General features: G+C 44.1%; 2 protein-coding genes across 11 annotated transcripts; both read right to left on the reverse strand.

The window, feature by feature from the left end:
* Positions 1-2,942: 2,942 nt before the first annotated feature.
* LOC119275927 lies at positions 2,943-11,088 on the reverse strand. Of its 9 annotated transcripts, XR_005136059.1 has the most exons (9): positions 10,997-11,078; positions 10,517-10,871; positions 8,869-9,058; positions 8,398-8,460; positions 6,506-6,731; positions 6,181-6,375; positions 5,876-6,109; positions 5,384-5,550; positions 4,912-5,279 (listed from the first exon to the last, which is right to left on the reverse strand). XR_005136059.1 is itself a non-coding variant. In XM_037556856.1 (4 exons), coding segments are annotated over exons 1-4 (345 nt in total). In that variant the 5' UTR covers positions 10,696-11,080; the 3' UTR covers positions 6,506-6,729. The 9 variants fall into 9 exon arrangements, 1 of the variants encoding a protein (XP_037412753.1); XR_005136064.1 differs by lacking the exon at positions 4,912-5,279 and adding an exon at positions 2,943-3,461 and having other exon boundaries at positions 10,517-11,080; XR_005136058.1 differs by having other exon boundaries at positions 4,899-5,279; positions 8,869-10,390; positions 10,517-11,080.
* Positions 11,089-23,760: 12,672 nt separating this feature from the next.
* LOC119281251 lies at positions 23,761-25,510 on the reverse strand. 2 transcript variants are annotated; one of them, XM_037561827.1, is made up of 2 exons: positions 24,517-25,510; positions 23,761-24,086 (listed from the first exon to the last, which is right to left on the reverse strand). In XM_037561827.1, the coding sequence occupies exons 1-2, from the start codon at positions 24,871-24,873 to the stop codon at positions 23,982-23,984; spliced, it is 462 nt and encodes a 153-aa protein (XP_037417724.1). In that variant the 5' UTR covers positions 24,874-25,510; the 3' UTR covers positions 23,761-23,981. The 2 variants fall into 2 exon arrangements, with proteins under 2 accessions (XP_037417724.1, XP_037417725.1); XM_037561828.1 differs by having other exon boundaries at positions 23,761-24,133.
* Between the last annotated feature and the right edge of the window lie 1,284 nt (positions 25,511-26,794).

Raw genomic sequence — 26,794 nt, forward strand, 5'->3', positions numbered from 1 at the left:
GGGGGGTTGTGAAACAAAATTGTTTATCACTTAAAACAGTGTTGCAGGTTAATTACTAAAAACTACTGGAGGTTTTTTTATAAAATTATCAACGGATAGACATAAACACTAATCCCTTTTATCATTAGGTATAGACTAGCACATATGCCTGTGCGTTGCAACAGGAGAAAAATAAGTATGAAAATAGTGTCTACAAATAAATAAAATGCGCTCAAATATTTATTTTGGCCACATACAAATAGAAATTTTGTACAAATATACATTGAACAACAATAAATCAAGTTAGCCTGCTTTAAAGCCAACGCCGGTGACATGGCTGCCATTTACCATCACCACTTTAATGTTCAGCTTTCAGGAAAGCATATGAATCTGACAAAATATTTATATCATATTATATACCGATTTTGTTAGATTCACAACTGATCGCCTGAAAGCTACTTTGAGGATTAGCATATTTGCGAAAGAGGGTAAATAACTGATCCAAACAAACACACAATTCGATCAAATGATAGTTATGCTCCTGAACACATCGAGCAGAGCATGCATGAGATTTTCATAATGGACGACATGTATTATGAGGCTGTATAACTTTGGCCAGCTCATCAAATCCTTCCAAGGTCAAGGAATTTGCAAATTGAAGAAGTAATTTATGCAAAAGAACACAACTTTTCTCACACTATAGTGATACATTAGCTATCTGGATGTAACATTTCTCTGCATGTGCTTCATGTGAAGGTGCTGCCAACCATTGTCAAGGACCAGACCCTCAATATACAACAAAGTAATGGAGTAAGTGTTCTGATGTTAAATTGCAAAACATAGCCATGGCCCATGTTCACAAGCGTGTGAGTGGAAATGCATTTGATCTAATTATACAAAAGTCTACGAAATTCAGAAAGATGTTATACTGTGCAAAGAAAGAAAAATATACATGCCAGACATGTGCCCACATCGAATTGCGCATATGCATTATCCCATCATGAAAATATCAATTGGTTCATTGTGTTGGCGGATGCATATGACTTGCAGCAGGGTAAAGAAAATACAAATATGCTACACAATTTGTGAAATAAAGCTTGCAAGTGAACCACTATGAAAGAAATCTAACATTACTGCATTTACGACAGTGCCAGACAACTGGTTAGCCAGTCTATTATCTGGAAAGGAACACTCAAAATAAAGTATCTTCTTTAATTATCATGCACTCCATGAAATAAAAAACTACAGGGTGGGAAGAGTTACCCTCCTAATACCAAATCTTAACACCGACCAAGTTCAAGAAACACAGTGTAACATATTCACATGAGGCAACAGAACAGAAAACAAAGGATGAGTAGATTCTCATATTTGAGGCGCTCTCCATCTTCACTGGATAATTATTAGGTACTCCCTCCGTCCGGAAATACTTGTCATCAAACTAGATAAAAAAGGATGTATCTAGATGTATTTTAGTTCTAGATACATCTCTTTTTATCGATTTTGATGACAAATATTTTCGGACGGAGGGAGTAGGTTGAAGTGGACTTTGTTAGGTCAATACAACAGGCTAATTCCCATAAGAGAAATGATTCTGCACGTTACTTGGACAAGATAATGATTTTTTGCAACTTCCATACGTATATATTACCATTTGCCTGTTACTTCCAGAACTAAAAAAAATGATGACTTGGAAGACGTAGAGAGCATGAAAACAGGTAGAATGACACGGAGGCTGAGCCATGTGTGTCGCAGCACGCTGCTAATCAAGAATTGAAAGGAATGCTAATCTAAACCAGCAGCTGCTCAGGTTACATGAGAAAACTGAATATAGCCATGTGCTCAGATTTAGTCAATAAGGAAAAGGCAAGGAGAAAGCATATTGTGGCCGATTCATGTACATGCCTCTCAGCAACAATCTCATAGCATTGATCCTTTTCTCTCTTTAGCAGCACTGAAATCCTCCTGAACATTCAGGAAAGAAAATTGGCTATCATGATTGATGGGCACAACCAAAACAGCTAGTAAGGAAACAAATAGAACATCTTTTGATGGCGAAATTATTGGAAAATAGCAGATAATTCTATATGCATCAATCCCCATAGCTCCCCTTGCGCCATCTTACGAAGGTCCAAGTACCATGTCTTCTAAGAACATAGAATCTGTCTATCTATGCATCGAATCACATGAAACAGAAAGGGCATCCCACAGCTAGCTTCAACAACAACAAAAAGCTACATGACTCATAGAATAAAAATCTTCATAGGATTTAATGGTTAGATTAGCATTAGCTGATGGATTAGTAGAAACTCTTTACTGGAAATCACTAAGCTTTATCCATGACTTTTCTTTAACTGTGCTTCAGCAATGAAATTCAGGTTTAATAGAACAGTGCATATTAGCATCAATTCTTATGGATTAGAAGAAAATCTTATCTACAAACAATCATCAGTGATGAGAATTAGTAATGACAGATGTAAATAAAGTCAAAAGTTAACAACGGGTTCTTCACATGTTCATAACAATCCAACTAAACAAATTTTGGATTAAAAAATGAATATCATGACAAAATCTTAGGACAACATAAACTCCATGTACGGAATTTTAACCACTTCTTCAATTATCCAGATCAAGAACTAAAAATAGCAAGAATAAAAGTTGTGGAAGACCACAAGAAACATATACACTGATGCATGAAAGAAATTCAGAAGGAAAAAAAATAAAGCGCATAGATATTACTCTAACAATGCGTATGAAGAAAAACAAATCTTAGCCGGTCATATACATACCTTTGACCAGCAGCACAAACACCTAACATGGAGGAAGTAATTAGAAGATCAAAAGCACCTCCCGTCCATGAACAAAGGTGCAGATTAATTGCTCAAAAAAGGCTAAAAAAAGTCTTTGAATCTTACGGCACTATTCGATGATTCATCACAAAATTAAGATTAAGCAAATAATCAATCTATACAGGAGCACATCTTGTAATTTACAGAAGATTACCATGTGATTTTGCTGAGATAATTGCAAGTTAAAGAACTCCTAGCCGTACATGACCATAACAAATAATCAATCTGTACAGAAGATTACCATGCAATTTTGCTGAGATAATTGCAGTCAAAGCATGCTCTGGAAACAACGGGCCACCTTGGCCAAGGCCGGTGCTGCACCCACCTGCTGCTTTCCTGCTGATGCCCCCCTGTTGCGTCTCTCCGATTCCCATCCTCTCGCGCATCCTGATTCTGAGAAACTGTCTCAATCTTTCCCTTCTCTCTTTCACTATTTTCTCACCCGGAATGGAAATTACTCCAACCCAGTAGCAGCAGTAATTGCTTCAGACAAGAGATCACCAACTCTGGGACTCACAAATACAACAACAGGAGGTTTGAAGTACTGCTTACTCTTAATTATCTCAAAAAACTTCCGCTTCTTATGCTTAGATTCCACCCAAATTACCACTTGTCTAATTGATTTGTTTGGTTTACCTGGATTCCCACAAGAAATACTCCATGTATCAGTCATGTTGTAAGACAGTGAGTTTGACAATTTCTAACTGTACTATTGCTGAAAACATCATGAACTGTGGACGTGAGAGCATGCGAAAGATCTGCATGGCCTAATCTCTGAATCCTCTCTCTAGCGAGCAGTCCACTTCATCCAAAACAAACACAGAAACATCTGTAATTAAGGTCGACACTGTATGCAGAGGTCGGGGCTTCTCTGCCGCCGGTTCCCCGTCCACCACGACCAACACCACCACAGCAGCCAGGCCTCCGAGCTGTGCTACACCCCGGTGCATCAGCACAGCAACCCGCTGTCCGCCGCGGCGTTCGCGTCGACCAGGGGCGGCGGCGCGGCCGATAATGACCGGCGGCTACGGGGAATTTGACCAAACTGGTGGTCCTGGACTCAGGGCAAAGGAGGGAAGGCCGCTGGGGAGATGGAGTCTAGGGAGAGGGAGGCGTGCCCGTGGTGATCGTCGGCAAGAGGGGCTGTCGGGGTGGCGGCGCAAAGGGCGGCGTCGGCAGCGATGGAGGGAGTCGCGGTCGGCAGGAGGTGGCCTCGCGCTGGAGCCTGGAGGTCGAGATGAAGTCTCGAGGGAGAGGGATGCGCACCCGTGGTAGTCGTCGATGAGAGGGGCTACCGGGGTGGCGGCGCAAAGGGCGACGGACTCGTCTGGATTTGGCGACTGCGGAGCGAGGACTTGCGTCATGGAGTGGCGGGATATGGGGTCGCGACGGCGACGGCCACGGAGGAAACCCTCGCGTTCTCGGGGCAGAAATTCCAAAGACGGGTGAGTCTTTTTTTTGAGCTGGACGACGGGTGAGTCTTGGGCTGCTTATGAAAACGTCAGGCCCAACCAAAGAACGAAACGTTTTTCTCTGTGACCACTTAAAATAGTACTGCGGCTTAATTATGGAAAAACACAGGGATTTATTTGTAAAAGTTACGCGATGGTGAACCAACTCAATCCATACTTTATTATTACTAGCAAAAGTGCCCGTGCGTTGCAGCGGGAGAAACAAATTATCACATTTAGCGCCCCATCCTTGTTACCACTTATTTTCTTTGTACTCATTGTCGGTCACGATGTCCACTACACAACAAACGTTCCACCTAAGCTTGGAGCCAATAAAGAATCGTCTACATACATAGACCAGCCAACAGTCGTGTTTGAGATCCCGGGCACATCCGCACAATTAAATGCGTGCGCCTTGTGTTTGTGCTATCCATATTTTACATCGTATAGTAGTTCAGTACCAGTCCGTAAAGGACAAAAAAAATCTCCAAATTTAACTTTAGTTGAAAACGATTAACACCTTTTTTTGCGGGGTAGTACGATCAACACCAAAGAATAGGGGAGGTTGCGAGTTTGATTCATGTCACGGTCAACTATTTTTGTCTCATCTCCTAAACGGGCTGGTGGGTTTGATTTGTTGGGCCGGGTCGCACAGACAGGTTGGGAGGGCATTGTTTTTTTATTGGTGGAATGTATCACGGACGAACGGGGCAGAGGCCCGGCGGCCCAGGACAGACGATATGTAGAATAGCCTAGCTAAGTATGGAGCAACGCTATGGACATACCAAATGGGAGGCCAAATAATATTATACCTCCATTTATATAAAAAAAATAGCATATAGTACGCCTGCCATTGGTTCAAATCAAATTCCATGCCAACCAAATATGGCGCCCACAACTCCCGCACGTCCTATCCATTTGGTAGGGTTCCTCCCTCAATCCTCTCTCTACTTTGGCAGCCTACGTTGCAAGCCTCTATTTTGTAATTCCACCATGTATAAATCTGGATAACCGCAAAATAGAGGAAGAGAAATAGATGGACAAAGTTAGATTATAAAATGAAAAGATTAAAACAAAGTAGGGGAAAATCAGTATGTAATAACTTACATGCTTGAATTGTACCAAACAAATGTCCACTTTTAACATCTTCTCATAGATCATTAAACTTCATATTCAAGACACGTGTAACGATATCCGGTCGATCATTGTAAACATGTCCAGCTTCATATGAAAGCACCTATATTCATGCTAAGTATTCTTTTCCGACAATGACCCTGTCGTATTATGAGAAGCAATTTTTTAATTACATTGGGAAATACCAAAAGCACCTACTTGAGAGTTAATTTGCTGAATTTTGCCATCTGCAACTCTCAGTAGAACTGAATATTAGGGGGCAATTTTTTTTAATCAAAGATAAGATGAACATGTCATTAATTTAGGTGAGCTCTTTTCTATGCAGAACTGATTGCTCCATAAAATATTATAAACCTTATATTAGTGCATAAAAAATATTATGAGGTCTATAATGAAACTGAAATAACGTGATCAAAAACTAAATTTTGTAATTAAAATGCTAGGTCTGGGGCCTAGGGAACTCACCACAAAAATGAGCTTATTCTGTTTCACCCTTGTATCACTCTGAATCAATAGATTGAACAGTTAATCTTCATTCTTGTACCATGTAGACATACAGGTTGAGCATCCATCATGTATTGAAAGACAGTGATGCTTTCTTCACCAAAGAAACCAATCACGGGTAGGAGAGAGAGGAAAAAACATGTCACACAGTCTACTCCAGCACAGTGGCTGATCAGTCCTTCCTGTCAAGACCGTCTAGAAGGATTGATGAAGCGATCAAGCTGTCAATAGAAAACAAAAACAATGGGTAGTCGTCTAGTACGTACCTGTAGAAGCCGCAAATGCCGAGGTGAGCAAGCGAACCCACGGAGAGAAGCACCAGGACCGCGACGGGGTGTTATTTCCATTGCTCCCCTCCTCTGTCCATTAATAGAACATTGATAGAACGATTACTAAAATCTTCCTGCTATGGAGGTCAAGCTGGATACAAACTCCTTTTCTGCAGCTGGACATGTTTTTTTCTAACAAAGCAGAAAAGGGTAACCAAAATGTAATATCAGACGATTACTAAAACTAAAGCATGGCTACACACATACGCAATGAGCTAATCTAGTTGACAGGTAACGTGCGAGCATGATTCTTATTTCTTACGCTGAGACGGAGCGGATGATTGTGGGAGCTTTGCATCAGGGTGTCATCAACTTCGAGACCACAGGAGGCAGAGGCTAGCGGGAGAGCAAGCAGCATGTGGCTAGAGTAAGGAGCTGCAACACACCAGAGTAGGCAGAGGCGGCTCCAGTAGAGACGTCGCGAGCAGGGGCCGGCGGTCGTGAGAGACAATGGCTGCATAATTCGCCGCCACCACAACTTCTTCCCTCTGGTGCAAAATTCACAACAATGAGATCAATCTTTTTAGAGGACTGGGCCAAAGCTAGATGCACCACAGATAAGAGAGAGGGAACAACAAATTACAAGGATGGTTTTGGTATGGATTCACAGAAGAACCTAATCAAATACCATGACATCATACTGCTCAGAATTCAGAAATTCATTCAATTCAGGCACTCCAGAGGATGATCCATCAGTACATCGAATAAATCTACCCAAGAATTATTTTACCAACTAAAGAAGCATGTTCCAGATCAAAATTTCAGGCACGAGATGTCAAACACAGCAAACTGGCTGTTCAGCCCAAATCTAAAAATGAAACACACATCTATCGAATCTCAGTCTAGCGTACTCCTTAGCCTTGCCTAGCAAGCCCGTCGGCCAGTCACCGGAGCCGCCATCGCCGGCGACTGCCTCCCTCAACCTGCGTGCGCCCCTTCTCCTTCTCCTTTCTTCCTCTGTTTCCTCTCTCCCTCAGGCCCTTCTCTTTCCTTCTATGGATGAGCAGGACGTCGCTGGCACCGGAACAAGCCGCCGCACCAGCTGCCAGATCGGTCGATGCCGCGCCCGGATCTGCCCTCTTCCTCGCGCAGCCACCGCGCCTCGCATCGCCTGCCGGCCGCCTGCGCGTTCCCGCGGGTTAGGCATCTATATCGGGTTGGGGGAGGGGAGGGAGCGGGGAGGATGGTGGTGGTCGCCTCCGGTGCGAGGCGAGGTCGAGCGGCGGGGTGGCCTGCGCCGGTGCCAATCGAGGCGAAGCGGTGGGGGCGATGCAGCACCTTTTCAGGACTTTTTTTTCTATCGCGAATCGTTATTTCACTTAGGGACGTTAGTGCGGGTTGAATTAGTACCACCTCGTTTGTATTACGATTTTGTCTATACAAATCGTAAAAGCGTATTATGACATGAGAAGAAAGCGTATTGTCACGATGAACCCACGGAGTCAATCCGTGCTTTATTATTAGGGATAGACTAGCACATATGCCCGTGCGTTGCAACGGAAGATAAAATAGTATGCATTTATTTAAAGTTAGTGAGAATTATTTGTACAAGTAAAACTTTGTGTGCAAACGAAAAAGAAACATTTAACTTCTCAGTTTCGCCGTCTGTTAAGGAAGCAATCCGCTATTTTTCCATGCATTGATTGAGGGCATTTAAGAGTTTTGTTATGTCATCGTATGCTAAACAAGGCCCATTAGTTAATCGATCTACTTTTCCTTTCAATCGACGGGATTTTAAGGTATGAAGTTTCTGAATATTCTAGCAAACATGAACAATATTTTAAATCCTGAACAGTTTTTTGAAAATTATGTACACTTTTGGAAAAACTCGAATAAAATATGTAAGGAACATCTTTTAAGATTCACAAACATTTTCTGAAAACATAATTTTTTTTAAAAAGATGAACATTATTTGGATTTCTGAACATTACTTCAAAATGGGACATGTGCTGAAAATCATAAGATTTTAAAAAAATGTGTATCTTTTATACACGGACATTTTTTTGGAAAAACTGGAAACTTTGTGCAAGTTCTAATATTTTATGAAATAGCAACAAAATTTTGGATATTTTCTAAAATTTGTTTTTTCATTCGGAATATTTTTTTTTAGAATTTTTAATTTGCAAAATAAATAGGCATAAAGGAGAAACTTACAGTGTGCAGGTTGGGCAGCTTCTTGTTCACCATCTTTTCGAGAGCAAGAGCCAAACTCCATTGCTAAAACCACAAGAGGCGCTCAAGTAAGAACACATCAAGTTTTCACAAGCTAGGTTCCACAAAATGAAAGCAGCAAATCAGAGAAATATCTGAATTTAACAGCTTGCTACTTTCTTTCGGATTTGTTTCGTGTCCTTGTATATTTGACCGACGCCATATTGAGTTCAAAAGGTCATTGCAGAGCAGCTACATAACTTTCTAACAGCAAAAAACTGACATCTATTTGATGAAGCTAAATAACTTTACATATAAGTACTAACTTTATTACCTTGTGATCAAGTATTATTTTGCCTAGATGATTAACCTGGCACAAATGACATACCATTTTGAACAACTGAATATGCATAAACAGACACCTCTTGTGCAAAACTCATCAATAAAAACACACACAAGCATAAAGAAACTTACCATACAGAGCATCACCTTTTTCAGAGTGGTCAAACTCCGTTAATGGAGTCGTGATGAACTGGAGTCTGACCCACATCCTTGTTTTTCCGATGAAAACACAACTACACAAGAATACACCAAGCATCACCCTACGGTTTCTAGCTAGCACACATGGTACAATGGTATTAATCTCTCATGCAATCATGATAATCTGCATTGGATAGCAACAATAAATATAATCAGTGGCCGTACCAATAAACAGTAGAAATATCTAATAATTTTTCTCTTGAGCAGGAGACGAAAAGCATAACAGAAACATCACATAACTGATCCAAATCATATCACTCTGAACAAAATTGCCTCAAGCAGAGCAAAGAACAGCATACATATATATATTTACTAAAGCAAATATGGCGTGCGTTGCAACGGGAGAAGAAATTAGTCTGTATACAAATTTAGTGACGAATAGATCTGCAAAACACGTTCATAGTTCATACGAACTTTAGTCTTAACCAAGATCCATGGAAGCATGAGTAAAACATTTTGAGCACGGTACTCATGATACATGTCTAGTTAACTGTTCCGGTCATGTCAAGCATCTCATCAAGATCTTATAATGTTTGTAGTCATTCACTAACTAAAATCCTAATACTTTTCTTACCATCATAACGTATATTTTTTTCCAATCTGAGCCCTTGTTATCTGCCTCAACTTTTGTTATCTACCTCAACTTACTTGTATAAAGAACGACAAACATAATAAGCATACTTCGAAGAGCACCAAGTAGATAAAAATGCAATATTTAGTAGTAACCGACAACGAGCAGAGCAAGCTTAGAGCCCGACCAGCTATGTGAAGTGACTGCCTAGAACATTAAATACGCACACATGAAAGATGGAAGCCCTTAAATCCATGAATTGTGGTGCTAATGAACATACACTACTTAGAAGCAAGCATGGATAACACCATTCAGATCTTCTTGGTGTTTATTATTTTCCTCTATTTTCAGGATACAAAATCCATTTACTTGTTTATTAGGTGGCAGAATCATCAAGCAGTCTGGCAAATCTCTTCTAGGCCAAAATAAGGTTCTTGTGCCCTTCAAGAAAAATGCTTAGGGGTGTTGACTAAAGGGCCAAAAGTTGAGGACACAAAGACCATCTCCAGTTCCTTTTCAACCATCTGACACCATACATACTTGTGCTAACATCAAATTAAAATTTCCTACTGACTTGCAGATGATCACTCACGCTTCAACTGAATATTTTGGGATCCAAAAGTGTTGACTCACGAGTCACAATACAAAGACTATTTTGCATTGCTTTTTCAAGCATCCAACACAAGGTGTGTGCGACCTGTATATTAATTCACTATAACATACTGCCTAGTCCCAAGCTGAGTACACAGGAGAACATTAGGTAATATCTAGTGTAGCACATCACCACCTAAGAAACTACTCTAGATCATACAACCAACAGAATTGTTGTGCACACGATAGTTTCACACACTATTTTTGCACGATGCTCCCATCGATAGCTGCTGCCTGCAAAACATATGGGATGAACGGCTGTAGTTTTGTGTCGTCTAAAAATCTTGCGCAAACGGTCATCCATGTAGCACTGCTCTACAATCAATATTGTACTATGTAGCATAGGCAAAGGCAGCGTACCAGGGTCCAGATTGTGTCGTTCGCGTAAGGACTGGGTTAGCGACGGGCATCGGCGAACTGCACATGGTAGTGAGGAAGGAGAACGGGTTTGCCACGTCGACGCACCACGCTCGTGTTCCTCGTTGTGGGTGGCAGCCCTCGAAGTACACGAATCGGCGGCGGCTTGGAGGTCTTTCCATGGCCGTGCACGCGGAACTGCTTATGGTCGGCGAATCTCGGAGGGCAACAGCGGGATTAGGCGGGCTCACGGGATGCCCAGGGCGTGCTGCTGCTCCCTGCCTCTCCTCGCGGGCGAATCTCGGCTGAGTAGGCGCTCATGGTAGAGAAGAAAGAGGGGATCAGGATGGTGGCCACGCTGGTGGAGGAGATCGGGTGAGCCCCGGACAGTTTCAGGTTAAAGAAGGATTGGATCAGGAAATAGAAGGATTGGACTAAAGAACAGGAAAGAGATTGCCTTGGATCGAAGAAGAGGAAGGAGACCTGGTCTGTGGCGGCGGCGCATTGATCTGCGGTGGGAGACGTCCTCCTGTATAGAGAGGAAGAAGGGGATCGATGGAAGAAGGAGACGATGCGCCAACAGATCGTCTTCTATTTTTTTGGGAGGGGGTGAAGGAAGGAAAGCCCAGCCCAACTGAGGATACAACCGACGGCCCAACAGCCTTTAACGCACCGAACGCAATTGATATAGGACGCGGCACGAAGTAGAAAACGAGAGCAATTTTATATAGGACATCCCCAAATTATTAATACCACCTTGTTTATATTATGATTTTGTCTATACGAATCGTAAAAACGTATTATGACATAAGAAGAAAGCGTATTGTGAAGGTGAACCCACGGAGTCAATCCGTGCTTTATTATTATAGGGAAAGACTACTCCCTCCGTTCGTTTTTATAAGGCGTTTCAGACAGCTGGGTTTGAGCTATTTAGTACACTGTCCGAATTTGCTAAAACGTCTTATATAAATGAACAGAGGGAGTAGCAAACATGCCCGTGCGTTGCAACGGGAGATAAAAAAATAACACACGTCTCTAATGTGATAAGCATTCACAGGTGCATGTCCTCTATTTTAACAGGACAATCAATGATCATTCAGCATGAATTGTGAGCTTGAAAAACAATGAATGACATGCCGAGCAATGGATCGATTGAGCATAGGGGTTTTCAGGATGCCAATTTAAAACTTGAGATGTGGTCCCAAGTCAACTTAGTTAAAACTTATTAGTTCATTCTGAAATTTAAAATTAAAATCAGAAGAAATATCATTATTAATAATTTAGACCTGATGAATGAGCTAAATTTAAAAGTAAAATGGAAAGAAATAATATTTTGAACAATAGCGTCAAAACAGTGGCAGCAAAGCAAAACCCAATCACCGGCCGATGTTGTGACACGCACGAACTCGAGACCTTAGCTCCGTTTCCACCTGAATCCAGCATTGATCTTTCCCGGTCCATTTCATTTGTAGCCGACCATCAACTGCTTCACATTCGTTCGCTTGGCTTTTGCACAATTAGACCTATCTCTTAATTTTTTTAATACAACGCCCCTCTCTTCCTCTCTGTATTAGCTTGTGAGATAAGGCAATGATCCTCTCTTCCTCTCTATATTAGCTTCTGAGGTGGCTTACTGATTCAGAAGAATAGATGTATATAAACCAATGTAACTACATATGAGAGAGCGATGTGGTGTTATTTAATGGGCAGATGATCGTTTTTCTCTTCTACTTTTTAAGGAAAGATGACGAAGGAACATGAGATTATTCATTGTATGCTGCCCGCCTGGGCCTTGGGCCGGAAGAAGCATCTCAACCGGAGCTGTTGTGCGAAGCCTGGATAGGCCGGCCAAGAGAGCACACATACATCTTATTTATGATCGCATATACACACAAATATTGAATTGGTGGTATGGCTAGCCGATGTTCGGCTGATGGCGAAGGTCATGTGTTCGTATCATGACTTTGAAAATTTATTTTTAGTTTTTTGATACGCGGATGACAAAAAAAAATCAAAAAGGTCGGAGAATAGTACCACCTCGGATGTAGAAAATAATATAGGTAAAAAAAAACTGAAAGCGTAAATTCATGGGAAGAAGCGTATTGTGACGGTGAACCCACGGAGTCAATCCGTGCTTTATTATTACTAGCAAAAAGACCCGTGCGTTGCAACGGGAGAAAAATGTTCAATTTGTATGTAAAATTGTAAAATTTATGTAAAAATGTTCAATGTATATTCTTCTAAAAATACAACGTATATCAAAAATAAATAAACATTTGGAATTGCAAAATTTGTTCAAGTTTCAAAATTTTGTTTGAATTTTCGATATTTATCCACGATTTTAAAAATCTATTCATATTCAAATATTTTAAGGAAAATCGTCCACACTTATTTCCAAGAATTGTTGAAAGTATTTAAGAAAAATAAATAGACCTGTCGCTAAACTACTTTAACTAGGGCGCTGCAATTTGAGCATTATCAACAGCTAGCTCATGTGGTTGGCGTCCCTGCTACCTAGCGTGAGGTCGCGAGCTCGAACCCATCAAGTGTGGTTTTGTTTTTCGTGCTATTTTCATGTTCTCGTTTCCTGGTTATGGGCCGGCCCGATTACGTACGCAGGTTTCAGCCAAAGCTCGACTGTTAGACCTCTCGGAATAGTACCACCTGGGATTTTGATTTTGTCTACACAAATTGTAAAAGCGTATTACGACATGAGAAGAAAGCGTATTGTGACGGTGAACCCGGAGACCCAATCCGTGCTTTATTATTAGGGAGAGACTAGTACAAATGCCCGTGCGTTGCACCGGGCGAAAAATGAAATATAACTTGTTCCACGTGCCCCTGTTTTTCTTAATTTTGTCTACACGAATTGTAAAAGCGTATTACGACATGAGAAGAAAGCGTATTGTGACGGTGAACCCGGAGACCCAATCCGTGCTTTATTATTAGGGAGAGACTAATACAAATGTCCGTGCGTTGCACCGGGCGAAAAATGAAATATAACTTGTTCCACGTGCCCCTGTTTTTCTAAACAATAAGATTACAGTAAGTATTTCTTTTTCTATGATGAAATTTAGACGTATCCTAACAATATTTGCCATTACCTATTTCAGCTCCGCACTTTCATTTCATCCGAAAAACACGAATTTTTATCAATCAATTTTATGGCGAAGTTTTTTAAATATTAAATTTTATTTCTAATTGTTTTGCACTGTTTTTTGGGCTTGGTCCATTGCCATTTGGGCCATGTACTGAGTCCAGCCCAAACTGTAGCCACGCCAACCGAGCTCCTCGTCTCGTGAAAACGTATCCCCATTCCTCAATTTGTTGAAGGCGACGGCGGCAAGCATCCCTCCCCTCCCCTCCGGCCGGCTCTCTCGGCCTCTCCCTCCCCTGCCCTCTGCCTTTGGCCCTCCCCTCCGCCTCCAGCCCTCTTGGTCTCTCCTCCTCCGGATTCCCCGGCCCCCCTGTAGGCGCCCAGCGCCCTTCATGGCTGACGGCATCCAAAAGCTTCAGTTTTTCTTGCACTCTGAGTACTCATGGTAACACAACAGTTATTATAGAAAAGCTTGAAAAACTACTAATAACAATATGTCATATTACACAATCAGTGAAAAAGTCAACCTACTCAATTTTATTAGATACAAATTTTATACATTCACAAAATAATATTTGAGAAGTCTTGCTTTAAAACACAAAGGCGTCACCTAGTTGTCAATAATGCTTTCTGGCTTATCCATCCAATCTAACACACAAGCAGTAGCTTCATCCGAAGGCAGCCAAGAGCAGCAGGAGCAGTTAGGCGAATCAGCGGCAAGGTCGGAGAGCCTCTTTTGGTTGCAGAGTTATGGAGCTTCCGAAAATTCAGAAGAATTTCACTGATCAATAAAAAGAGCAAGTAAATGTTCATACAATTTTCTTCTGTCGTTAACTTGGAGAAAATATAGCACCAAAATATCTTCCATCGTTAACACACTAACAATTAATAAATGTTAAGATACTCACCAAAATATATTGCAGAAAGTCTTTCATCTAGTGGAGCTAGATAAATTTCTATGAAATCTTACTTCGGCATCTTCAACTTTGGAAAGAACAGCTGGTTTTATACCTGATAAAAAAGAACCATTGGACGAAGATGGTACTTTGTGGACTACCAAGCACTTGGGAATTTTCTTGTATAATAACAATGGTTTGCCTTGGCGTTTACTGTACAAATATTCATGTGACATTATTTTAGGCATGCACATCACAAATGAATATATGTCCACAAACTAATGATAATGGGCAGTGAAGATTCTTGGTGCCATAAACTCTAATGTGCATGCATTTTGACACAATGGTTGTTAGTACATGACTCCCTGAAAATTTAAAAGAAAAGTAAGATGTGCGTGTGTCTTATCCTTGCAAGTATTTCTACTGTAAACAGAAAAGGTATATTTTCACATATTTGTAGCCGTTGGAAAATCAGAACGTCACATCTATGTTAAGTTTAATCGCTGGCTCCTAACTGTGAAGATATTCCAACCCTGTCGATGTTTGTTCTTGTCCTCATCAATCCATGAGGCAAACAACTTCTGAATGTGTTATCTTGTGCCAAAGAAAACAGCTAACTTGTCCTCCTCAATTCATGAGGTAAGAAACTTCTGAATCTTCGTGTGGCTGAACATCATCAACAGCAGGATCTCCATATTTAGTTGTGTCATATTCTGTGAGGAACCCATGACAGAATCTTCAATCGATGTTTAACTTATGCCACCTCCCCACCACACCAACCAAGTCTCCTTCCTGTGAGGTGGTAGCTGTCCTCCACATTCGTGGTCCTGCTCGTCCTCTCACTTGCTTCTGATAAAGGCTTGAGCCTGTGACTCCTCTGAGAAATTCTCTCAAGCACATAGCAGACATTGTGGTGGTGTGCGTAACCTATAACTGGGATGGAGAAGGCCGTGACATAGGAGTCGCTGGTGAGGCTGCAGAGCATGAAGACGTCCTTCCATCGGCACGGACAGGGGCGGCAGGGCACTTGTTAGTGGAGGCCACATTGACGACGGCGAGCTCCTAGCAGTCCCAACGAAGGCTACGACATCCTCCCGGTGAGCCCCAACGAATAGACGAGGTCAGCCATGTGGTCGAGCGTGGTGCAGTGAGGTCGACGGCTGAAGTCCCAACGGCAGCAACGCATGATGGCCGAGAAGCGACGTGGGACTCCGGAGGCGGGTGTCCATGGCAACGGCGGCGGCCACCTCCAGCATCGCAACGGCGAGCCCTCCAACGGCGCCGGTGGTGCTGGGGGAGTCGGGGTCATAGGTATTCAGAAGATTCCCGTGTTTCCGTGCAGAAAGCGAGCGAGCGCGGCGACCGCGCGGCCAGAGCCTCCGCATCCATGTCGCCTTAACCCTCGGCCGGGTCTGACGCACACCGATTCTTACGCTACCCCACCTCCCACATCCTCCTCCTCCTCCCGGTTGTTGCCCATGGCGGCGAGGAGCCTATTGAGCAGCCCGTCGCGGTCGGCGGCGCGCGCTCGAGCCGGCCTGCGCGGGCACGGAGTGCGGAGGATTCGGACGGTGCCGGAAGGACGGCGCGGCGGAGAGGAGACCACTGTGCGTGGAGGACGGCACGGCCGGGCCAGCGGCGGGGAGGCGCCATGTTGGACACCAACAGCGACACGGTGGTGAAAACGCCGAGCACACGCCCACGAACACTCTTTTCTGGTCGCCGTGCATGTCATTTTTCCTTCGCCTCCACTATAAAGGCCCATACGAATCATTTTCTGGTCGCCATGCATCTCCGGGCCCAATTAGAAATAAGCGTGCGCTGATGGCCCAATCAAAATAACGTGCGATGGAGATAGAAAATTAACCTACGAGAAACGTACGGGTTAAAAATAACGTTCCATTAGTACCACCTCGCTTATATGTTTAAATTCAAACTAAAAGCGTAAATTCAAGGGAAGAAGCGTATTATGACGGTGAACCCGGAGACCCAATCCGTACTTTATTATTAGGGAGAGACTAGCAAAAGCGCCCGTGCGTTGCAACGGGAGAAAATTTTTTATCTCCAATGGTCATGATCACAATTTGCTGTATCACCAAGATTCCTTATCAATCTCAATTTCATGAAATCATGAACATTTTTTGAAACTCGTGAACATATTTCAAATTCATAAACACTTCAAATTTTTAAACATTTTTTAAATCAAGAACTTTTTTGAATTCATGAACATTTTATACTATTTGTAAAGTTATTTAAAAATTATGAACATTGTTTTAACAATTTTCTCGACTGCTAGCGCTCCATCTATCATGTCCTCATTTGACCGTATTGAATTAGATTGACAAAACTACCTTTTGTTTCCTCCGCTCTCTGCTCTCTCCTAGCACTCCCGACTCCCCAACGCCTGCTCTCTCTCTTCTACTCGGCCGGCTCATCCGACCGGAGTAGCCTGCAGACAAAGGTGAAACTGAATATATGTTGATTATTTCTGTGACCCGAAAGAAATATCTATTTTTGATTAAATCCCTTGTATTTCTTTTCTTCAAGTTTTCTTTTTTTACGCAAAAGTTTCTGTTTAATTGAGAAAGAAGAGAGGGAGCCCATTAGCCAGCGCAGCCCAACACCGTCGGGCCTAACTTAACTTTTTTCACGTCCAGGTCGGCCCACCTTACTCCCGTTAACCCTAGCAGCCAGGGAGACCGATCCCCTCGTCTCCCTCCAGCGCCGCCCCACGCCAGCCTCGACCCTCCCTCATCTTCCTCCGCACACCGCTGGTGACCGCCGCCACCGGGGAAGCCAAGCAGATGAGCATGCCGCCATGGACGCCTCGCCTCTGCCTCGCGCTACCCACCGGATCTGGTTCTCCATGTTGAGATCCGCCCGTTCCGGGCCTCCACTCGCCCCGCTCGCCAACCGCTGGAGCCCCAAATCCCGCCGGCGCCATGACCCGCCGCCAGGAGCTCGGGTTCAGGCCACGACGACTGCTTCCTCCCACCGCACAGCACCCCGCGCGCCCAAATCCCTCCTCCTCCTCTGGTTTTATGAGACCTTGGGCATTGTTTTCGCCACCATTCCCTTTTTTGATCGATTCGTGTGTGCCTCATCCGCCTGACCTGTGTTTGCGGATTAGTTGTTCGCTCTGGTTAGATTGGATATAAATTCGCCATGTGGGATTATTATTAGCCGAACAAGCACAGGAGGCCCAGCCAGGCGACGCATAATTCTTTGCGGAGAAACAATCGAATCATTTTTACTCAATTACTTTTGTACTGCGGGTTTATTTCCATAAAAGTCAAGGGGTTTTCTGAAAAACGCCGTGACGGTGAACCCGGAGACCCAATCCGTGCTTTATTATTAGGGAGAGACTAGTACAAATACCCGTGCGTTGCACCGGGCGAAAAATGAAATATAACTTGTTCCACGTGCCCCTGTTTTTCTAAACAATAAGATTACAGTAAGTATTTCTTTTTCTATGATGAAATTTAGACGTATCCTAACAATATTTGCCATTACCTATTTCAGCTCCGCACTTTCATTTCATCCAAAAAACACGAATTTTTATCAATCAATTTTATGGCGAAGTTTTTTAAATATTAAATTTTATTTCTAATTGTTTTTGCACTGTTTTTTGGGCTTGGTCCATTGCCATTTGGCCCATGTACTGAGTCCAGCCCAAACTGTAGCCACGCCAACCGAGCTCCTCGTCTCGTGAAAACGTATCCCCATTCCCCAATCTGTTGAAGGCGACGGCGGCAAGCATCCCTCCCCTCCCCTCCGGCCGGCTCTCTCGGCCTCTCCCTCCCCTGCCCTCTGCCTTTGGCCCTCCCCTCCGCCTCCAGCCCTCTTGGTCTCTCCTCCTCCGGATTCCCCGGCCCCCCTGTAGGCGCCCAGCGCCCTCCATGGCCGACGGCATCCAAAAGCTTCAGTTTTTCTTGCACTCTGAGTACTCATTGTAACACAGCAGTTATTATAGAAAAGCTTGAAAAACTACTAATAACAATATGTCATATTACACAATCAGTGAAAAAGTCAACCTACTCAATTTTATTAGATACAAATTTTATACATTCACAAAATAATATTTGAGAAGTCTTGCTTTAAAACACAAAGGCGTCACCTAGTTGTCAATAATGCTTTCTGGCTTATCCATCCAATCTAACACACAAGCAGTAGCTTCATCCGAAGGCAGCCAAGAGCAGCAGGAGCAGTTAGGCGAATCAGCGGCAAGGTCGAAGAGCCTCTTTTGGTTGCAGAGTTATGGAGCTTCCGAAAATTCAGAAGAATTTCACTGATCAATAAAAAGAGCAAGTAAATGTTCATACAATTTTCTTCTGTCGTTAACTTGGAGAAAATATAGCACCAAAATATCTTCCATCGTTAACACACTAACAATTAATAAATGTTAAGATACTCACCAAAATATATTGCAGAAAGTCTTTCATCTAGTGGAGCTAGATAAATTTCTATGAAATCTTACTTCGGCATCTTCAACTTTGGAAAGAACAGCTGGTTTTATACCTGATAAAAAAGAACCATTGGACGAAGATGGTACTTTGTGGACTACCAAGCACTTGAGAATTTTCTTGTATAATAACAATGGTTTGCCTTGGCGTTTACTGTACAAATATTCATGTGACATTATTTTAGGCATGCACATCACAAATGAATATATGTCCACAAACTAATGATAATGGGCAGTGAAGATTCTTGGTGCCATAAACTCTAATGTGCATGCATTTTGACACAATGGTTGTTAGTACATGACTCCCTGAAAATTTAAAAGAAAAGTAAGATGTGCGTGTGTCTTATCCTTGCAAGTATTTCTACTGTAAACAGAAAAGGTATATTTTCACATATTTGTAGCCGTTGGAAAATCAGAACGTCACATCTATGTTAAGTTTAATCGCTGGCTCCTAACTGTGAAGATATTCCAATCCTGTCGATGTTTGTTCTTGTCCTCATCAATCCATGAGGCAAACAACTTCTGAATGTGTTATCTTGTGCTAAAGAAAACAGCTAACTTGTCCTCCTCAATTCATGAGGTAAGAAACTTCTGAATCTTCGTGTGGCTGAACGTCATCAACAGCAGGATCTCCATATTTAGTTGTGTCATATTCTGTGAGGAACCCATGACAGAATCTTCAATCGATGTTTAACTTATGCCACCTCCCCACCACACCAGCCAAGTCTCCCTCCTGTGAGATGGTAGCTGTCCTCCACATTCGTGGTTCTGCTCGTCCTCTCACTTGCTTCTGATAAAGGCTTGAGCCTGTGACTCCTCTGAGAAATTCTCTCAAGCACATAGCAGACATTGTGGTGGTGTGCGTAACCTATAACTGGGATGGAGAAGGCCGTGACATAGGAGTCGCCGGTGAGGCTGCAGAGCATGAAGACGTCCTTCCATCGGCACGGACAGGGGCGGCAGGGCACTTGTTAGTGGAGGCCACATTGACGACGGCGAGCTCCTAGCAGTCCCAACGAAGGCTACGACATCCTCCCGGTGAGCCCCAACGAATAGACGAGGTCAGCCATGTGGTCGAGCGTGGTGCAGTGAGGTCGACGGCTGAAGTCTCAACGGCAGCAACGCATGATGGCCGAGAAGCGACGTGGGACTCCGGAGGCGGGTGTCCATGGCAACGGCGGCGGCCACCTCCAGCATCGCAACGGCGAGCCCTCCAACGGCGCCGGTGGTGCTGGAGGGAGTCGGGGTCATAGGTATTCAGGAGATTCCCGTGTTTCCGTGCAGAAAGCGAGCGAGCGCGGCGGCCGCGCGGCGAGAGCCTCCGCATCCATGTCGCCTTAACCCTCGGCCGGGTCTGACGCACACCGATTCTGACGCTACCCCACCTCCCACATCCTCCTCCTCCTCCCGGTTGTTGCCCATGGCGGCGAGGAGCCTGTTGAGCAGCCCGTCGCGGTCGGCGGCGCGCGCTCGAGCCGGCCTGCGCGGGCACGGAGTGCGGAGGATTCGGACGGTGCCGGAAGGACGGCGCGGCGGAGAGGAGACCACTGTGCGTGGAGGACGGCACGACCGGGCCAGCGGCGGGGAGGCGCCATGTTGGACACCAACAGCGACACGGTGGTGAAAACGCCGAGCACACGCCCACGAACACTCTTTTCTGGTCGCCGTGCATGTCATTTTTCCTTCGCCTCCACTATAAAGGCCCATACGAATCATTTTCTGGTCGCCATGCATCTCCGGGCCCAATTAGAAATAACGTGCGCTGATGGCCCAATCAAAATAACGTGCGATGGAGATAGAAAATTAACCTACGAGAAACGTACGGGTTAAAAATAACGTTCCATTAGTACCACCTCGCTTATATATGTTTAAATTCAAACTAAAAGTGTAAATTCAAGGGAAAAAGCGTATTATAACGGTGAACCCGGAGACCCAATCCGTACTTTATTATTATTAGGGAGAGACTAGCACAAATGCCCGTGCGTTGCAACGGGAGAAAACTTTGATGTGGAATCAAATTTAATGACGTGGCTAATTTTACAAATCTGCTCTGCTCGGTGCGCCACTTCTGACGAATCCGAATTTTGTGTAATCATCAAATTGATCCTCTTTTTGATTTCAACTTCTTGGTTTTATTTCTTTTTGTAACGGAAAAAATCATAGGTTTTTAATAAACATTGTGCATTTATAAAATTTGAACTTTCAAGTTTTTTTACAAAACCGTGAAAATCCCTTTTCTATTCTAGCAACTTAAAACAAAAATTCTAGCAAGCTAAAAATGCACACATAACAATTAAAACACCACTGACAGCAACTTGCAATTTTTTTGATGAATCCCTCTGTGTCTCTTTTTTGTGCAACCATTTTTATTGACCTTCTCTAGGATGCGATCCTGAACTTTTCAAAAAGAAAATTGTAAGTGAATTCCCTCTGGTTACTTTGTCAAACAAATCGTCAAAAGAACAATTTTTAATGATGCTTTTGTGTTCTTGTTTTTTCTGAGCTTTGACTTTGCATTATATATGTCAGAACAGTTGGCATAACTATAGTCTGCTGATTTATTTTCCATCATGTATGTTTTCTAAATCTAAAATCATATTGGTCAACATGGCCGTAAATCAACTTCTTTTGGGCCCAACTTATCTCTTCTCACCCATGGCCCAGCTTAAATCAATATGTTTTGAAGCTAGTGGCTGCTACACACACATAGGGTGATTAAGGCCACTAATTGTCTCCACATAAACATGAGATTTTTTTGCCTAGTTTACTGCGAGTCCGTTCTATCAGAAAGCACACCATATTGTTAAGTAACAGAGGAGGTCGGGGTACGCCTCTTTACTATAAGCTCTGCAGGACTTTGGTGGAATGAACTCAGCAGTTCAGTTTGATGCATGGCGGTCGTTCTGAGAGAAGCTTCCCGGCCATAGGGATGGTTCGTGAGCCAAAGAGAGCACGGGTACAGCTTGAGTACAGGGCGTCGCGGGACAGCGTATTCCCAGCAGTAGCAGGTGCAAGCAGCGACACGAGACAGACAGTTGCACACGGAGAAAAGCAGAGGATGGGAGGTGCACTGGTTCCGTGGCGGCAGCAGAGCGCAGGAGCCGAGCCATGCACAGACGGCGCTGAATCGATTTGCGTTGGAGGTGCTGGCCGCCGTCGACGAAGACGAGCGCGTGCGAGGTGGTGTCAGTCGCGTTGGTGCAGTTAACTGCCGATGGTCCAACCACTGATCCGTTCAAAGCTCAGACCGCTCCCAACCAGCAATAGAACACAAAGAGAATCAGGGCTGCATGAACTTGGATTAGAGAGGAGCACATGGAGTGATGGCTCTTGCCGGCGGCGTCGGGGCGTGGACACCAGTGGAGTGGATCGGACGGGCAGCACCTTAGGAGGAGGGAGGTGGCGTGCACCAACGAGGTTTCCTGGGAGATGGGGGATCCCCGTCACGTGCAACCGAGCCAGGGGATGCGGTCGCCGGCGGAGGTCCAGCAGTGGGGGGCATGCTGGGGATGGACGGCGGGGTGGGAGGCGATCTGGGGATGGAGAGAGGCGCGTCGGGGCCGGGGCGACGGCGGCGAGAGGCGCGTCGGGGGATGGGCGCCGGCGGTGGAAGGCGACGACGAGAGGCGTGTCGGGGCTGGGAGGGCCGTCGGCGGGAGGCGCGCCGGAGCCAGGGGATGGAGGTGGGTTGGGTGGAGCCTCGCGGCAATGGGGATTTTCAGATCGTGCTGGGGGAGGTTAGGGACGGACCGACACTTTGTTTTGAACTCCACGATGTTCACCAGATTAGTACCACCTCGTTTATATTCTATTCAAATTGCAAAAGACGTATTATGACATGAGAAAAAAGCGTATTGTGACGGTGAACCCACGGAGTCAATCCGTGCTTTATTATTATAGGGATAGACTAGCACAAATGCCCGTGCGTTGCAACGGAGATTTTTTTTAAACTTAGTGAAAATTGTATATGCAAACAACATTCGTCAAACAGACAAGATGCTTAGATGTTGCTGAAGTTGATCCCCGTCCTCGGGTGATGCATTTGTCCCAACAAGTTATAGTCAGCTTGACTATAATTTCTTCTATATAGACAAAATGTATGTGATGATTAGATTTCTGTTGAACCACATGTTGAATTAGAGATTGATTTGTAAAATAGAAGCTAAATGTACAAATCTTAGTCACAAATGATATAGAAGATGCAAGGACTATACTTCAACAGATTACGAGATATTGGTTAATTGTCTAAACCTTTTGAAGAAGAGGGGAAGAAGATGCAAGTAAAGTAACACAATTTCTTGAGCAAATATCCAAAGCAAATCAATATCAAAAAGTCGTGATGAGGGTCTTCGCAGCACGCTAGATGAAAATACTTGCATCACTATAATTGTTCCCTATAAATTCAACCACGCGGCCCACTATGTTTCCTCTTAAATTAGTTGCAACTATGAGACGTGTCATTTGATGGGACACAGAGTTTGTCAACCCCAACTCAAATGAGCTCGGGTGAACAGTACAATAATAAAAAAAACTGAATTTTTTCTATGACAAAGATTGACAAATGTTTTGAGTATTCGTCATGGAATCACATTCCAGGAAGGCACGGAAAAAACCGATACTCTAGAAATGCTACTTTCGAAAACATTTTGGAGCAATGATTTTTTTTTGCCACGACTTCAACAAATCTGATTTCATGGTGAAATATTGCAAGCTCTTAGAACATTTTTCAAAGTTTCCTACCAAAAAATTATATTTTCTTGAACTTCTTTTCAATATATTTTTTATTTACTGCTCACGCCGAGCTCATTTGAGCTCGGGTGTAGAAGAGGAATTTCACATTTGATGTTATTTCTAAATCTTGCGAGTTATAAAGTTACCATCCTAAAACCATCAGCAAGCTCTGGACCTGAATCACTTGAAGTTAAGTGTTATAATCTCCCAGAAGAAAATATGCATAAAACAAAAAAGATAGCTCTATTAAATAATAATTACATACGCACTTGGTGTTCAGAGCTATAAGCCTCCTTTGTGTCTGAAACCCTCGACAACCTTCAGTGCGATAGGATTTGGGTTCTTTTGAAAATCACTTGGGAAGTTGAGGTTCAGTCTCAATACAACCTGCAACACAAATCACTTGGGGAGTTGAGGTTCAGTCTCAACACAACCTGCAGCACAAATTTAAACCCCAAATTCAGAAGCACTATTCCTCCAATTTTTATTTTTATTTTGGCTTTCTATGTCATGAAATTATAGTACACAGATGAATTAGCATAACAATGAGAATAATCAGCATGGATTTCACATCTCTGACTAATCTGTAAAACAACTGAGCACATAATATACAACACAAAGAGATGAAAGGAACGCCATATCATCAGTTCTCTGCACTCCAATGAAAAGATAACACAAAAGTACTGAAAAAGCATAGCAGAAACGCTGCAATGCAAACGGAGGTGAGGTGCTGATGTGCTGACGAGAACTAATAACAGGAATCAAGAACAGAGGGTTCCGCTGTTACCCCGACCATGGTGTGCGTTAGTTGGTTCACCTCTAAGAGTGCATGCAGTCGTTTGTTGTTGACGGCTGAAGCATCACTGGACGGCGGGGAACCGAGATGAGAAACAATAGGAGAAGGTGGCCGCACGACCTGAGAGTGCGTCCTCCTGCTTCGCGTTGGCGAAGCCTCCACCAAGTCCACCTCCTCGCCCAGGAGATGAGGATGACCCCGTGGTCCTTTCCCCTCTCTCGTGGCTCTGTTTTCCCCTCTGCCTCGCTCGATCTCAAGCTTCTCCGAGAGCACCAGTGCACGCCTCACGCCATTAGCGTACCCACCGCCAGCATCTCGGTGCACCGACGTGTCCACGAGCTCCGCCACGACTCGCCCGCCCTCTCCGAGGAAGATCATGAGCCGGGACAACCCAAGACGACCGAATCGACCGCGTCTTCAACCTCGGACCCGCCGGCCGCCATGGTTGATTTCATCACCTTTCGAGCACCTCCGACCCCGCTGACCTGCTCTTCCACATCCCCGTGAGCTGCTCTTCCTCTACCTCATCCCTACGGCTTGCCCCCGCCCTCTAGATAGCCTCCCCGCTTTAGTCGGAGCTCGCCGCGGCCATCCTGCATAGCCGCCGTAGCAGTCAACGCGTTCAAGCAGGTAGGCGTGGTCCTAGTATACCCAAGAACCAAACGCGCTAGCTAGGTCGCTCGCTTTGCCTCCAACTGCTTCATCATGGCTATTGCAACCGATGCCTCGAACAGCTTCGCCGTGGCCGTTGCAACCGAGCTCCGCCACCGTTGCCGCTGCAGGCCATCCTAGCACCTACTGCCCTGACTGTTCGATGCGTGCCTCGCTCCCATCAGGGCCCCTACTGCTGCCGTGCGCAACGAAGAGGAACGGAGAGTGGAGGCGCCGACAGCAGCCGTGGAGGGCGCTGGGCGCCTACAGGGCGGCCAGGAGGCCAGAAGCGGAGGAGAGGCCGATAGGGCCAGAGGTTGAGGGGAGAGCCTGTCGGAGGGGAGAGGAGGGACTGAAGGGAGACCGGGAGAGTGGAGACGGGGGCAGCCGCCGGCGCGATGACGAGAGACCAGGTGTTGAAAGGAGCGCGGACAGAGTTTCTTACAAATACGGGCGTTAATTTGTATAACCGAATTGTTTTTTCAGAATACCACTTAAAGAGGGATTGCGGGTTCAATTATAAAAAACAGAAGGGCTTTTCTGCAAAAACACAGTGACGGTGAATCCGGAGACCCAACCCGTGCTTTATTATTAGGGAGAGACTAGAAAATGTGCCCGTGCGTTGCAACGGGAGAAAAAAAATCCTTGCACGTCCCCGACAGCGACCCATCCATATTACCGCCTCTCATCCTCGCCATTGTCGCTGATGATACAAAAAATTATTGTTGGATAAATTTGTATCAAATAACAAAGGTCCTACGCGAGGAAGCTCAATGACAACGACTGGGAAGTCACTAAATTTTCATGGATGATTTCCTATGCCTTCTCCATCCTATCTAAGTCATATAGATATCCCAATCTGTCTGCCTATGCATTGCAACGGTATAAATAAATTTGATAGTTTGTGTCGTATCAGAGAATTTACCTAGTGCATTGTAACTCCCAATCCGTTGTTTCTGTCTCACCTTATTTTCCTTTGATTGAAAATTTTATTATTAGACAAGGATCAAAATAATGACATATATTAGCTCCAAGTAATGCAGTTATAGATATATTTACTCCTGATAGGCCTCAAGTTTTACATACATGATTAGCTGTGTGAGTAATTATTTTGTGTACATATTCAAAATAAAATGATCATGTACATAATGACATGTGGTAGTAACGAAAACACAAAATAGCTCAAATTAATTACTATCAAGAACTGCATACATTTCGTGCACATGATCAAGGTGCAACGTGTGTGTTCCCGTTTTCTGGATCAAATTCACGGCCACAAATCTCTCTTTGAAAGCAGCCGCCAAACACAACGCACATTCCCATCATAGATTAGAGCCGCCATCGGTGTACATACATTTGCATGTCCATCAGTGTCGTCATATCGCTCCTTCCTCCCCCCCATCCATCCATCAGGGATGTTCGTTCCTCCGTCAGCCCACAAATCCATTTAAAGCACCGGCATCTCCCTCCTCCTTTATCGAGTTATTATCGATTTGTTCCTTTGGTTCTTGGTTCTCGAGGCTTGCTATAAAAAACTCTGTAAACGTATATAAATCAGTAGAATTTCATGTAAAGAACCGAGGTGGGACTATTGGGCAACCAACCCAACACTTGGCATGAACAAATCGTATCTCAGTTGGTCGTCTTC

The sequence above is a fragment of the Triticum dicoccoides genome, chromosome 3B (assembly GCF_002162155.2).
Source record: "Triticum dicoccoides isolate Atlit2015 ecotype Zavitan chromosome 3B, WEW_v2.0, whole genome shotgun sequence".
NCBI lineage: Eukaryota > Viridiplantae > Streptophyta > Magnoliopsida > Poales > Poaceae > Triticum > Triticum dicoccoides.

Coding starts and splice junctions, on each gene's coding strand:
- LOC119281251 (XM_037561827.1), bottom strand. CDS start 24,873: ATGATCTTCCTCGGAGAGGGCGGGCGAGTCGTGGCGGAGCTCGTGGAC. Junction 24,087..24,516: donor GACTGCATGCACTCTTAGAG/GTGAACCAACTA, acceptor TTTGTGTTGCAG/GTTGTATTGAGACTGAACCT.
- LOC119275927 (XM_037556856.1), bottom strand. CDS start 10,695: ATGGAAAGACCTCCAAGCCGCCGCCGATTCGTGTACTTCGAGGGCTGC. Junction 8,970..10,516: donor ACGACACAATCTGGACCCTG/GTACGCTGCCTT, acceptor ATTCTTGTGTAG/TTGTGTTTTCATCGGAAAAA. Junction 8,461..8,868: donor AAAAGGTGATGCTCTGTATG/GTAAGTTTCTTT, acceptor TTGTGGTTTTAG/CAATGGAGTTTGGCTCTTGC.